General features: G+C 45.7%; 1 protein-coding gene across 1 annotated transcript; it reads left to right on the forward strand.

Annotated features, from left to right (window-relative positions):
* Positions 1-4,334: 4,334 nt before the first annotated feature.
* LOC135907388 (uncharacterized) lies at positions 4,335-9,815 on the forward strand. Its single transcript, XM_065439079.1, has 2 exons — positions 4,335-4,717; positions 8,161-9,815. The coding sequence occupies exons 1-2, from the start codon at positions 4,436-4,438 to the stop codon at positions 9,361-9,363; spliced, it is 1,485 nt and encodes a 494-aa protein (XP_065295151.1). The 5' UTR covers positions 4,335-4,435; the 3' UTR covers positions 9,364-9,815.
* The last annotated feature ends 4,340 nt before the right edge of the window (positions 9,816-14,155 follow it).

Consider the following 14,155-nt stretch of genomic DNA (forward strand, 5'->3'; position numbering starts at 1 on the left):
ACATCTCTACCTCGGTGTTTTTGTACCACACATTGATTCGTGACCTGTCAATGCAGATAATAAACAAAAAACGCCGCTGTGGCCTACTCATCACCACATGGGGCTCCCATGCCATGGAGGCGAACTCCAAATCTCGCTGTCGGATGTGCTTTCATTTTCTTTGTTTGTTTACAAGGTGACGAGGATTCTACTCGTTGAAAACCCGACCATTGGCCCACCCCGGTGAAAGAAGGGAATGGTAGGCAAACAAAGCATCGTTTCAATAAAAACCTGTCGCATCAAATGGCCGGCTCTCTACAGACACTGCCGTCTACTGCGCCTCCGATTGTGTTGACACTGATCTGTGTTAATCCCTATCGATCAATAGTGCAGGTAGCCAGTAGAATATCGTCACCATAGAACAACTGGCACGGTAGGTCTATTTCTATAGATGTAAGACAAAGTGCAGACATGCAAAGGAACAAACGTAGCAATGCACAACCTGTTTAAAGTATCATCGAGTCTACATTGCCGCTTTTTCTGAATTATTGCTATTCTTTATTAAATTTTTTTGCCACATCTTATTTTGCCTTCAAAGCTAGAATTCAAGATGCGCTCAGGCCGACGACAAATGCTTTTCGGAAGAAATATTGCATTCGATTTCTTTTGACGAATAAATGTCGACCTCTAAAAATAAGGAGTCCGAGGGCGTCGAGTTTCCAGAAAGTGCATGTGACGTGAAATGACTCATTTAGTATAAGTTCGGAGGCAAGAAGTGGGGACCAAACAAAAGAAGAAAGCGGAGCAAGAGACACTACATCCTGCGTCAGATAAAGGATAGGAATAAACTTTATTTACACTACACCATCAATAGCTTCTACTATAACCGCAGGACAGCTGGTTCATAACCGACCTATTTCTATTGAACGCTAAATTCGAAACACGGCAAACTACAGGAGGGACACGCACAGCTGCTGTTGAAAGCAAATTAGTAGACCATTCTGACATACAGAAATTAAACAGAAAAATAATAATTAGAGTAACAGAGATATGAACTCATCAAAACAACTGCGGGCCTCTCACCTCACGGTGTGTTCATCATTTGCACTTATTTTAAAACCCACGGATCGGTCAAAGTCGACTAGTTTATCGCTTGCTTTTTCATGCGCGTCGTCACGCACGTAGCCCTTCCTTGTTATCTGACCTTTGCCGGCCTCTTCCTCCTAGGGGCCTTTTGTCCCCGATCCCTTTATCTATGCAGAGCAACATGTAGGAGCCTGCATATACGCTGGCAGCAATATTTCAACAAAGAGCTTTCTCTCGCTGTCTCTATTTCGAACAATGTGACTTGCCTGTAGATAAAAAAGCGCAGTGCTATCGCCTGACTAAGCAGGGCTCGAGTCTGGGCGAGATAAAGCTATTTCTCTCCCGTTCAACGTGGTCGCACCAGGGTAAGCATTCGAGCATCGTTTCTATTATGATATCTCCTCGGAATAATGGCCGCCTCATCGAGTAATTTAGATCAACGGTCTGAATTCTGCAATTCTGTCATCGGCAGTTTTTTTAAAAAATTTGAACTTCTAACAAAACATTCGATGCACGACCTCTATTGACCTCTAGAATTGTACCTACCTCAGGATCTTTTCTTCTTTTTTCGATGACCTATACGGCATTATACAGTTGCTGCAGCGGACTCATGACTCATTCTTTTGCGAATATTTGATCCGGTATGTTGTTGCCCTCAGGCAGGGAGCTCAGGCATCTCTTAGCAAGACACTGCTTTTTCTGTCACCGTGCAGATTTTTCCAGTTTATGTTTTCTTTTCCTAATTTGTAAATCTCCATGGGGTCTCTTGTTTAGGTCATTTGCGTAACGTTTAGCATCTCTGATTCTCTCCTTTTTTATGACTGCTGGTTGTCTATCTACATGTTCAATTATCCTGTATTTATATGCCACATTTTTTATATCGTTTTCCTTTCCATGTCCCCGCTTTGGGAGTACAGATATTTCTGCACTTTAGCCACGCACTTATTTTTATCCGTGCTCCAAAGTCCTTCTTGACACCCAATAGTTATTTGCACTTCTCTGAGTTAAAAGATGATTAACCTCATGTCACCATGCACTACATTGTTTGCTCGTTTGAAAGTAGACCCTAAATGTCACTACGACAGCACATATGTTCCGATCAAACATTTCTAAGTTTTTGCATGTCATCTGATGGAAAAGGTGCCTTTACTTTTATATCATAACCAGGAGCAATCATAAGTTGTTCCAAATAAGGATCGGCAAACGACCTTTAGTTGACTTACAACTATGCCAACATCTCTTATTTTGAGCACATCTTTGGATTTTTCAATGTCAACGCTGTCAGCATTACTCCTTTTTAAAGCACTCTCTCACCTAATATTTATTGCAGCTCCAAAGTGTTCTATATTTTATATTGCTCCATTCCATTTCCCTTTCGTTTTAGAATATAATGGTGTGTGTTTTGCCTGTCTGTCATGTGACGTCATGATAACCGTGAAAAATCCCCATCTGATATTACGTGTACACACTGATTATGAATGATTACACCAAAGAAATTAAAAATAATCAGTTCCGATTCTACACGATTTTGCCAAAAGCCCGCCGGTATTGATTGTGACGGCACAAAACACACCAAAACTGAGCAGGTCACAAAGCCATGTACGCACTAAAGATGCATTAACCTGGAGAAAAAAAATCGATATTTTGTTTTCGGGAAGCCGCACACTTCCCTGCTCCTATATAAAAAAAAAGATGGCGGCCCGCCAATCGCTCCGGCAGTGGCTATTTGGAGATGCCGGGGAGAATGAATTTTTCTGGCTATAATAAAAAAAAAATGTCCATGTCAGTATAACGTTGTGCAGTCCCCTATTCACGTATACAGCAACGCTCTGCCAATTCTTCTTTGTTGAGAAACCGTTTTAAGCAGAATATTTAGCTTTCGTTGAACGCCGCCGCGATTTTTGAACAGCAACCGCAAGCTAAGCAAGGGGAAGCAGACCAATCGCAGACACTGGTACCACTTTTTTCACTCCCTTATCAACTTTCACAGAAGTAGGTTGGTCCCATCAAGACCGTCTCCGCTTCTGCATGCTCCTGGCGTCCCGTCAGCCAATCAGTTAACAAAAATCTGTCTATGTGCGCGAGGCTATTTGTTTTGAAAGCAAGCTAAAGTGAATTCCTGTAAACCGGAAGAGTCTGCGATGGGGAGTTTCAAACAACGCGGCGTGTCGCCTGTCCCAATGTTAGCGTCGGCGCTTACGTATACTTCACGCCACGAAATTTGAAAGCAGATTGGCACCATATTACGTCATAGAGCCCATAACTCACCGTTTCGCAATCGTATTTATATGCCCTTAATGCAAAGTGCAAACAATGATGGAGGCAGAGGACACCTCTGCTTCAGTATAAAATGAATGTTTGCTAGTTATGTGAATTATGGCCTTCCTATATGATTTGCGCTCAGTGGTCCATATATATATATATATATATATATAGGCATATCTCTCTCAATAACTACACGAAATCGTACGCTATGAGCTCGTGTTTTGGAATGTCGCATAGCAACTCCTTGTCTACGTTGTGCTAAACTCGATTAATATCTAGAAATGCTATCCCTAATGGTTTATTGTGAGCTGACAAAATCTTTATGCAATGAGTCAGCAGAAAGGCATTATCCTCTAAGCGCCTGCCTTGGGTTAACAAGCCGCGTACTTCCTCCAATATAACATTTATCGCCGCTCACTTTGACGCCCTTGGTTTCATTGCTGGAATCCCCGTTTTGCAATTATCTTTGACTGACACATAGAATGGGTCACTAAACGCCAACTGCAAACACTGGGCACAGAAAGCCGAATCTCGAGGGAGTTTAGAGACACAATTGCGTTTCTTAAGCTGTGCGCATCCCTCTGCCAACCTATGCTGAAACATGCAGCTGGCGCTAGGGGCAGTACTTGACGGTGTAACAAAGATCATGTAGACAGTGTTCAGAAGAAATTTGTCTCTGTACATCGATATTGGTGCTCCCGGCAGGTCTGACGTGAGTGACAGCACCACTCTGCCATCACACGATCTAGAATATAAAGTGTGACTAGAAGTTATTATTTGTCTACTTTAGGTGGTATTGATCTTTAATGATAACCCTGAAACCCAAGAACTGAATACTACATTTCGTTTGCTTTTCAATGCGCCATTCAGGCACGTAGCCGCTCCATGTTCCTTTGGGCGATAATGTTTGCCCGCCGTTCGTTTGGACAGTGGTATCACCTGAGCAAACAGCACGAGTCGCGGCGAATGCTGATTGCCTCCCGAACACGACGATGACACCCAGGGGCAAGGTCGAAGCGCCGCTTCAAGATAAGCACTGAAGATTTCACTGTCGCAGTGCTTCTGTAGCCGTGCGAGCGCCGGGGCCCTGCATCCATTCGTCGCCATGCCTCCACAAGTTCACCCGCACACTGTGTTCGGGTTTTCCGAAGACCTCGACTGGTGTACCCTGCACTTCCTCAGACCCGTCGACGACATCAGGGTGTGCAGTGCATGTAGAGTGGTCGCCAGGAAGAGCGCTTTCCTTCCATGTCGCCATGTTCTCTGTGAGCACTGCTATGAGCAATTGAAGGCCCGGGGACGCATCTGCGTTCTGGAGGGCGAGCTCTGTCCAGAAAACGAAGTCTACTGGAGGGAGTTTCCCGTGGAGAAGATGATGAACAGTGAGGTAGGCGATGCGCGACGTAGACTTTCATATGTGTGCGTCTCATGGGCTGTTGACTGGCTTGGTTGCTAGTCTTGTCTTGAAAACTCTCACAAGCAGCCTCGATGTCGTTTATGGCGGATTTACTGTATCGGTCAGGCCACACGCGAATGCGTACTACACGCATATCCCGAAAGATGCTTTCGGTAGAGTATTCCACGTCGCCTATGAGTGGCCAACGCTGAAATAGGTGATGTCACATGAACGGTTACATCTGAGTACATTCATGGGAATGGTCGAACCTCATATTATGCCTTTCAGCGTGAAGAGGAGGGGTGCATCTAGAGTACCATATTTATTTATTTATTTATTTATTTATTTAAATATACCCTACAGGCCGAAGGAGCATTTGGGAAAGGGGGTTTAGTCATTACAACGAAAGCACAAGCAAACAAGTAAGGAACAGGGTTACAGAGCAAGTGAACATCGAAACGCAAGGCAACCCAAGTTGGAAAATACGAAACAAGGATCCAATACAAGCGAAGAAAAAAATAGAGAAAGAAAACGCATCACAACAGAATAAGTTTGCGAAATAAGCACTTTAAGGGCGCTTGAGTGCAAGTGAAGAACAAAATGCAACACATCACAAAAGAAGCAGATTAAGAACCTAAACTATGAATCCATGTTGCAGCGCTGCTGCAAAAAAAAGGTACCTCTACGTCGTGGCGAAACGTTTTCAGGTTATTATCAGAGGCGAGGTCATCGCGAAGATGACTCCACATATGGATGGCTTGTGGAAGTGCGGATGTGTTAAAAGCGTTCGTGTTACCAAATGTTCGCGTGAAGCTGAGGTGATTATGTAGCCTGCGCGACGTGAAAACGGTGCGTTCGAGGTGTAACAACACTATTTTATTTCTGTAGACGTACTTCTGACCCAAACAAAGGGGAGACACTTCACGGGGAATGGCCAATGGTTGAAGGACATAATCGAGTTTGAGCTCAGTCACACTTCAATTATTGTCGTGGTTCCTCCAAATATAATGGGCTGCTCTCTTCTAAACTCAAAGAATGTTAATTTGATAATGAGCGGATGAAGAACAAGCGGATAAGGCGCATTCAAGCTGTTGGTCGACGAAAGTTAGGATAATTTGCGAACATTAGAGGAACAATGACGGAGGTTGCAGCGTAAGCACCCTAATGTTTTTGAGGCTTTCGCCGAGGTAGCAGTGATGTGACTATAACAGGAGGGGCCTGGTGTAAGGTAAGTGCGAAGATATTTGTATGATGATTACGATATCGGGACAGATTTTCTCCTTGTCTGTGGGAGAAAAAATGGAAAACCTCACACGTGCGTCCAAAACAAATAATTTTGCATTTGTTAGTAGTTTGGGTCACGAGCGAAGTGTTACACCAGTTAGAGATAATGTTAACATCGTCTTGAATGGTCAGGTGGTCCCGGGGGTGGTATCTTGATCTGGATAACATGCAGTCCTCAGCAATGATGCTAATACTTGATATGTTATTTTGCAGGCCATTTATATCGATCAAGAAAACGAGCGGGCCTAGAAAGCTGCCCAGAGGAATGCCAGAAGAGACATAGGAAGAGTGAGAGGAGGAATAATTAACCGTCGTGAATTGCTTGCGAAGGGAAAGAAAATTCCTAAGCCATGATAAAATGCGGGAATCTAATCGAAGGCCAGATAATTTAGAAATAGGGTGGCAATGGGCGACACGATCAAAAGCTTTAGCAAAATCAAGAAAGATACAATCGGTCTGTTCACATTTGAATGAAAGACAGCGGTGAATTACAGTAGCTGTGTTGTGCATGACATGTCGTTCCTGAATCCTTGCTGGCTTGGAACGAAGAATTTATTAGCCTCCAGGTGATTGTAGGCGTGGGAGACAATTATACGCAGAAGAAGTTTACAACAGCTGCATGTGAGCGACATGGGACGGTAGTTTTCGGGGATATATTATTTCCAGATTTTAATACATGGGTATTACGTTAGCAATATTACAGTCGTCTGGCAGTAATCAATATAGTAGTGACTGTCAAAAGTTGTGGTTTAATATGATGCTGGATATTAAAAGGGTATTTTTTAGCATTTGAAGTTACATCGATACTGGCTGATGAAGATACCTTGAGCTGCTTAATTTGATGTGATACCACCCACCGCAATTTGAATAGGCTGCATGTCTTGGTAGTTGTCTTCAGGGCCATATGGCACGTCCATGGCACGTATGGCTTCGCGAGTGGATACAGTGAAATACAAGTGAATAAAGTAAGTACAACAGAAGCAAGGGGTAAAGTACATCACGCTCCATTTTGTCAATGAAAAATTTAGAAGGTGGTGGACAAAACTATGCAAGCCGCGGGGATCGCCGATCAAGCACAGCATGAACCGACTTTTGAACTATTTACCTCTCTCGACCAAAGCTAGCAGACTTTGGGGGTAGAATGCTAAGAACCCCTAAAGAGCACGTAGTGAAACACGAAAACACATAACGGTTGACCAGATTTGCTTTTAGCGTAAGAAATGCAAGTGCCTTAGGAGCCCGCTCATAGCGTTCACGAAGTCTGTAATACTTTACATGCAAGTTTCTGCCCGCTTAAGTGCTATGTGTGAAGACTCCAGAATAAAAAAAAATGGGTTCTGAAATTGCCCATTGTCTTTGCGGGTTTACAGCTTCATAGCTTCACAGCTTCACACTGCTTCACAGTGCTTTTTAAGTATGCCATGCCGACTTATATGATGTATGAGTTTACAAGGATCTCCCCATGGCTGATATAACACGAAGCATTTCGAGGCCGGGTTTTGTGTGCTGTGGTTATTTATATTATTTTAGTGCGCAGATGGGGATTTATAGTTTGCGCGTCAAGAGAGAAGATATCGGGAAATAGGTTACTCTGGTGATCACAAGTTCTGTGGAGAGCAGGATACATGCTGTCATCTGTCACAACGGTCCAGTGGACAGCTATGATCGGGCTACGGTAGTAAGGTATTGCGTCCGGCGTTGAATGCTGTCTGATAGTGGCATACGCGACAATAATCAGACACGTTGCCAACAACGTTTACGCGCAGCTGTGTTTTTTGCTGTCATGCTTGCGTTGTACTTCAAGGTGCGGCCCTGCAATGGCCACAGAAAACGCCTACTTTTCAAAGAGCCAACAGCTTCCAGAAAACAACAATGAGCACAGACACACAAGCAATATGGTTCAATATGACATACACACATCTTTAAGACCCTTTCTCCCTATTGTCTTCTCTAGAAAAAACTATTGTGTTCTGCATATACAACACTTAAACTGAAAAAAAAACGTTTTCTTTGATAACACGGCTAAGAATTATACAAAGCACATTTTTTGTTAAGCCATAGGAAATTTTGATGCGACAAAGGTGTTCAATCACATTATTTTAACGTCAGCAATGTTCCACGTGGTCTCTAATTCTCTTCGATTCTGACAGGTCAGCTGCTGGAACCGAGAGAACGGCTGCCAAGCAAGTGCGATGGTCTCCAGCATAACTGAGCACTTTCGCCGGGATTGTGCCTACCACTCAGCATCCTGCCCAAAGTGTGCGGCGACGGTTCTTCGGCGAAACATTATCGGCCACCTGGACTCCCACTGTGCCAAACATGTCCTGACCAGAAGGTCAGTGCCACCACCAAGCGAAGGAGTTGCAAAAGAGATGGAAGACATCCGGACGAGTCTTCAGGGCTTAGATTCCACATTTCGAAAGGCATCACACAACAATGCTTCTTTGCACTCGCAGCTTCGGGAAATTGCAACTGTCCACGAAGAAATTCTCGGCCCTCTATCGACGATGGTGAATGAAATGAAGAAATTGTCGCAGACGTCGAAAGTAGCAATAAGCGCAGTTGAAATAAGGGCCAGAACTAAAGAACAGCAAATAGCACGTTCGATGCATGTAGGTGCAAGCTTGTGCACTCATTTGGACGAAATTAAAAGAACTGCCGATAAATGGTGTCATGACAGCTCAGCCCACGAAGCGACGACGGAGCGTCAGAAACTTCTTGAAGACCTGGCAGAGCTGCAGAGCGAGCTACAGAGCGTAACAATTAAACTGCAAGAATTGAAGAAGGTGAAGGCTCATTGTGAACCAGCAAAAGAAGAAGGTACGGCCGTACTCCGCTTGTCAGAGGTCTCAATCGAGAGCGTCGTCATTAAGTCGTCATTAAGTGACAGAAACAAGAGAAATAATGAGCCAGTCGGGACTTTCCGTATCTTCGAAGAAGTACCGAAAGGTCACAGCCAAGTCTTATGGTGCGTGAAGAGGTGGCTTTCGATAAGGGATGCTCTGCAGGCCGTTGACTTCTTCATCGAAGTAGCAGATATCTCTATTCCAAATAGCGACGTGACAAAGTATCTCTTTCGTCTTTCCTGTTGGCAACAAATGATCTACTTTGCTGTGTGTGTCATACGAAAGCTAGACGCTCCTCTCACTCTGTTCCCCAAGATGATTCAGCTTTGCACTGTCAATGAAACAGTGGGTCACATCCTAAACCTCGATGAATATTCCAGAAAAGTTTTACTAGGGATTCTAAGAGCGCAAATGTATTTTTCGCATGCAATTCCCGTTGGGTATTTTGACGATGGCGCAAGCGTTGAGCAAGACAACCTAGAACTGTGCTTCACATTTCTGTACTGACATCTGAAATGGACTGTGATTGGCCTTAACAAGGCGCATATATCTGTTGCTAATCCAACCGGACCAAAGTCATTGGGGTCAGCGTAGAAGAAATCATTGCAAGCTATCAAGCAATACTTTTTCATAATGGCGTCGTAACCGCCATGTACTAAGTGCTCTGACAGTTAGTGTCATGCAATATGTGATACAGTCTGCGAAAGTTCAGTGTGACACTGCACGGTGACATTGCGTAGAGTTATGTTCATTTAATGGTCCTCGCTCACTTTTTTCCTTGGATCCATGTATTTCATAATTTATCTACAATTCTCACCAGTGAACCTGCAAATATTCCGGCTCATCGGGAACTTATATGCTTGCCAATTCCGTTATCTGTGTGGCCTTTTTCCTGAATTCATGCAGCTGTATCGACGGGACAATCCTGGACCTCATTTATTAAAATAAATCGTCTTGCTTTCTTTACTGACATTACTGTGTTCTCTCACTTATTTCTCTCTATTTTTTTGCTTTCCCTCATGCGTAGAAAAGTGCAGCCGTCAGTTCCATATGTCAACGTCTATTTCTACTGGAGTGTGTTTTAATAAAGAATCCTGCAGAACCTATCGACGACGTTTTCCAGTGTAAGAGAAAAGGCTTAATCGTTTGTATGTTAAAGGAACGATGCACTGGTAGGCGTATATCGGTCAGAGCAAGTATATTTATGAAGTGGTCGTTGTTTCATTGCGGATTTCTCTCTGAACGTAGCCGTTAACCAACACATTTGTGGATCTAGTACATGTGGCTCTCACATGCCTGTTGTGACCTGCAGCGTGAGTGTTGGCGCAAAAGGCGTCTGCCATTCTCTTCTCCTACCGCTTTCATGCTCTCCGGCAGCCACCACAGCAACAGAGAGTGGGAGGAAGAAGTATGTCCTTCCCGAGCATTTACCCACAACATCCAAACCACCAGAAGCCTGAAAGCTGTCCCGCGGAAGCACATGCGCCTCAAAGTGGCACAATACTCGCCGTTCGCTTTGGCAGCGGACCCACCTTGCCACTCAGTTGCACCAGATCCCGCGGCCTGTGCATCAGCGCCTTTTAAAGCGAAGCTTTCTTTGTGAACCCTCCTTGACTTTCCTGATTGAGACTGGTGCTGCTGTCTTTCAGAATAACTCATACTTAAAGGATTCAACTGCGCATCCGATGGTAGGATATGACCTCTGGCCCCCTGGTATGATTTGGTTTGCATAGGTTAATTCGGCATTGTTTGCCCGGTAGTGCATTCTCAGTTCCACGATTCGAATTGTTCTGCCCACCACTGAGACGAGTCTACAATGGGGAAGAGAAACAACGGACACGATTGTTAACGAAACACGTATGTAATTAAAACAAACCATCACACACGCAAACCCCTTAAAAACAAGCCAAGACTAACAACAACGTTCATGCAGCTCTGGATGTTCGCACACAAGTAAACAATTATATAAAACAGCGAGGTCTGCGAAAGGTCACAATTAGTTGACATCCGGTACATGCAGCTGCAATGCGTCGGTCGCGTAGCATCAGTCACCGCTTGCTTCTTTAGTAATATTTGCCGCTGGGCCAAACAAATAGTCACCGGAGGGTAGTAGTAGGATGTTCTTGTCGTGAGCACCATATCACCAGGACCCGTGTACACACGAGCCTGCAGATAGGATGGAAGCCGGACCACCGTTGAAGTTTTGAAGCTCAGGCCCACAGCGTGCCAGATTCGCTCCTCCGCCCGACGCTCCTGACATCTTGAGGTTTGCACCCGCAGCCTGCCAGCCTCGCTTCTTCCACTCCGCAAACCCGGCTTTTTCTCCCCGACACAAAATAACCTTCCGTTTTCTTCTCTTTTTTTACTCCCTCTTCCAGAGCTCGTGTGTCTTCGCGATTGATTGTTTGTGGAGGTGCATTTTCGCCGAGCTTGCGCCGAATCCCATTGTTCTTTCTATTCTTTTAGAGCCACTGGCTGTCCGCCAGACCAAGACACGCGCACATTACTGTTTACACATGACAAAAGTCTCCCTTTTCAAAAAACTTTTTTTGATGAGGGAATCGAAGGGATCGGATCGGATCGAAAAACATTTATTGGGCTCTAGAAAAGAGATCTTCGCGGCTTCAGACGGCGTCTTCCATCTTCTGATGGATTCTTCTGTCAGCAATCACAGGGTTGGTGCCCTAGTCCAAGGCTCCACTGAGTATGGCCAACCCGCGAGCTCGCTCTACTAGGCGCTTTTGGCCGTTCAAGCTTACGCTGGAAAGCATACTCTCCCACTGTTCCGCACTCGGGTTTTTAATTTTATAGATAGTTGGGGACTCAATATTTTGACAGGCCCATGATATGTGGTACAGATCTGGTTTCTCTCCGCACCATGGGCACTTAGCCTCATATTGTGTAGGGAAAATTTTATTCAGAAGGTTTAGATTCGGGAAAGTACCCGTCTGCAGTTGTCGCCATGCAACAGCATCCTCTCTGCTTAGATCCTTATCCGGGGGTGGGTACTTCAGTCTGACCTCTTTATAATAATTTAGTATATCTGAGTAGCCCATGGGTACTGACTCGGGTTCCTCAAGGCTGGATGTGTCGGACGCCCGGTTGGTATGCCCTCGAGCTATCCTATCCGCCTCTTGGTTCCCTGTTATGCCAGTGTGCCCTGGTACCCAGATTATGGTATGGTGAACTTTGTTTCCCGGGTCGCATGAGCAGAGTATATGGCATGCTTTGTGCCCAATTCTGCCGTTTGTATAATTACGGCATGCTGCTTGAGAGTCTGTTATTATTGTTAGGGACCTGCCAGATCGATAGCCCTCCAGTGCTGCCAGAGCCACAGCTGCCTCTTCGGCCTCGACTACCGTGCAGTCCTGTAGTGATGCGCTGGTGATCTCCTTGAGGTCCGAATTAACCACCGACGCCACTGCTCTGCTGTTGTGTCTGCCGTCTTTGACGAACGTTGCCGCGTCCGTATACCTTGTGTTGTCCTTGTTCGCCAAGGTTCTCTGCACGTACTCCGCTCTTGCCTCTCTACGCGCCTTGTGCAGGTTCCGGTCCATATTCTTGGGTATCGGTGCGACTCGCAGTGTACTGCGATACTTGTCCGGAATGGCCTCGGTACGTTCGATCTCTTGGATCATGTTGCCGCCGCCATATCTTCGCAGGAGCACCCTTCCCGTGGGGGTCTGCATCAACCAACGTGCCTGAGAGCATAGTAGTGCTTCTCTTAGTTCACTGAAGGTATTTTGCAGTCCCAGGGCCAGCACTTTCTCGGTTGATGTGCGCTGCGGCAGGTGAAGCGCAGTTTTGTACGCCTTTCGCAGTATGGCGTCCGCTTGTTCTTCTTCTTGCTTGATGCATTTGTGGTAGGGAAGGCTATACACCACTCTGCTAACCACGAGGCTCGTGACTAGCCTAAGTGTGTCGCTCTCCTTCATACCGTGTCTCTTGCTAGATACTCTGTTGATCATACGGGCTACCTGCATGATGGCACTCTTCAGCAGTGTCAGAGTATGATTGCACCGTTGATTGGATTGAAGCTACATCCCCAGGATCCGAATGGTGGTCTTCTCCGGAATGCGTTGTCCCGCGAGGTATACGTTGAGGCTGAGCTCATCGCTTGTAGCGACCGTTCGATTTTGTTTGCCTCGCCACACCCTTAGGAGCTCGGACTTCTCCGTCGAGCAGGTGAGGCCCCTGGCCCTAACGTAGGTTTCTACGCAGGTGGCCGCTTTTTGCAGGCACTCTTCTTTTTCGCTGAGCGATCCCCGGTTCACCCATACCGTGATGTCGTCAGCGTAAATGGCGTGCCGTATGCCTTCAAGTTGTTCGAGTTGTCTTGCTAGCCCGATCATTGCGACGTTGAAGAGGATGGGGGAGATGACCGACCCTTGAGGAGTTCCCTTGTTTGGGGTGCGAAACTTCTCTGATCTGACTGCTCCCAGGCCGACTGTTGCTGTCCGGTTAGAGAGGAAGGCCTTGACGTAGCCATGAATCCTTCTGCCACAGTTCAGGCTATCCATTCCTGTGAGTATGGCTTCGTGGCTGACATTGTCGAAGGCTCCTTTAATGTCCAGTGCCATGATGACGTGTTCGCTGTTTCGTGGGACGATGCGCGTGGACTCCTGAGTCTTTAAAGAGTACATCCATTAAACAGGTTGAGTGACATACAGAATTCAAGCAACAGAAAAAACAGGAAAGTTCTTACGCTGGTTTCAATAGATGACATTTACCTACTCAAATAATGAGCTACAACATTTTACGAGCCTCTTATCTACTCGACCTATAAAGGATATTCTTGAAGGGATAAACAACATCGATGAACTCTGCTGTTAAGATTCTTAGCCCGCCACAAATTCAATAGAGGTTGTTGGCCTATTTGAATTGTGAATGTAGTGCCGTATAGAAAAGGTGCAACTGGCCGTATAGAAAAGGTGCGGGCTGGCCCATCTGATTGAAGCCAAGCGGTCTATGCTGGCTAGGTGGAAGAAGCAGAGGCTAAACCGCAGGCTGCGCAAAAAGATTTCCGAGCTGAATAAGCTGATTGAGGAACACTGTAAGCTGTTGTCTAGGCAACAGTGGGATGAGGTATGCAACTCGGTGGACGAGCAGGTGCGCAACGGCAGGTCGTGGGGCTTGCTTAAGCATTTGCTGAACGACTCCAATACGAGGGTTAGTCAGGGGCACGTCCTTGCTAGAGCTGTACACGAAGCAGTGGGGTCTGCCTCGGAGGAAGAGCTGGTTGAAAAGCTGGCGAACAAATACCTTCCTGTTGCGGACCCAGAGGCTTTTCTGACGGAGC

The sequence above is a fragment of the Dermacentor albipictus genome, chromosome 10 (genome assembly GCF_038994185.2).
Source record: "Dermacentor albipictus isolate Rhodes 1998 colony chromosome 10, USDA_Dalb.pri_finalv2, whole genome shotgun sequence".
Classification (NCBI taxonomy): domain Eukaryota; kingdom Metazoa; phylum Arthropoda; class Arachnida; order Ixodida; family Ixodidae; genus Dermacentor; species Dermacentor albipictus.

Excerpts from the sequence above, each read along its gene's own strand:
- LOC135907388 (XM_065439079.1), top strand. The coding sequence starts at position 4,436 with ATGCCTCCACAAGTTCACCCGCACACTGTGTTCGGGTTTTCCGAAGAC. Across the intron at positions 4,718-8,160 it reads AGAAGATGATGAACAGTGAG|GTCAGCTGCTGGAACCGAGA; the intron begins GTAGGCGATGCG and ends CGATTCTGACAG.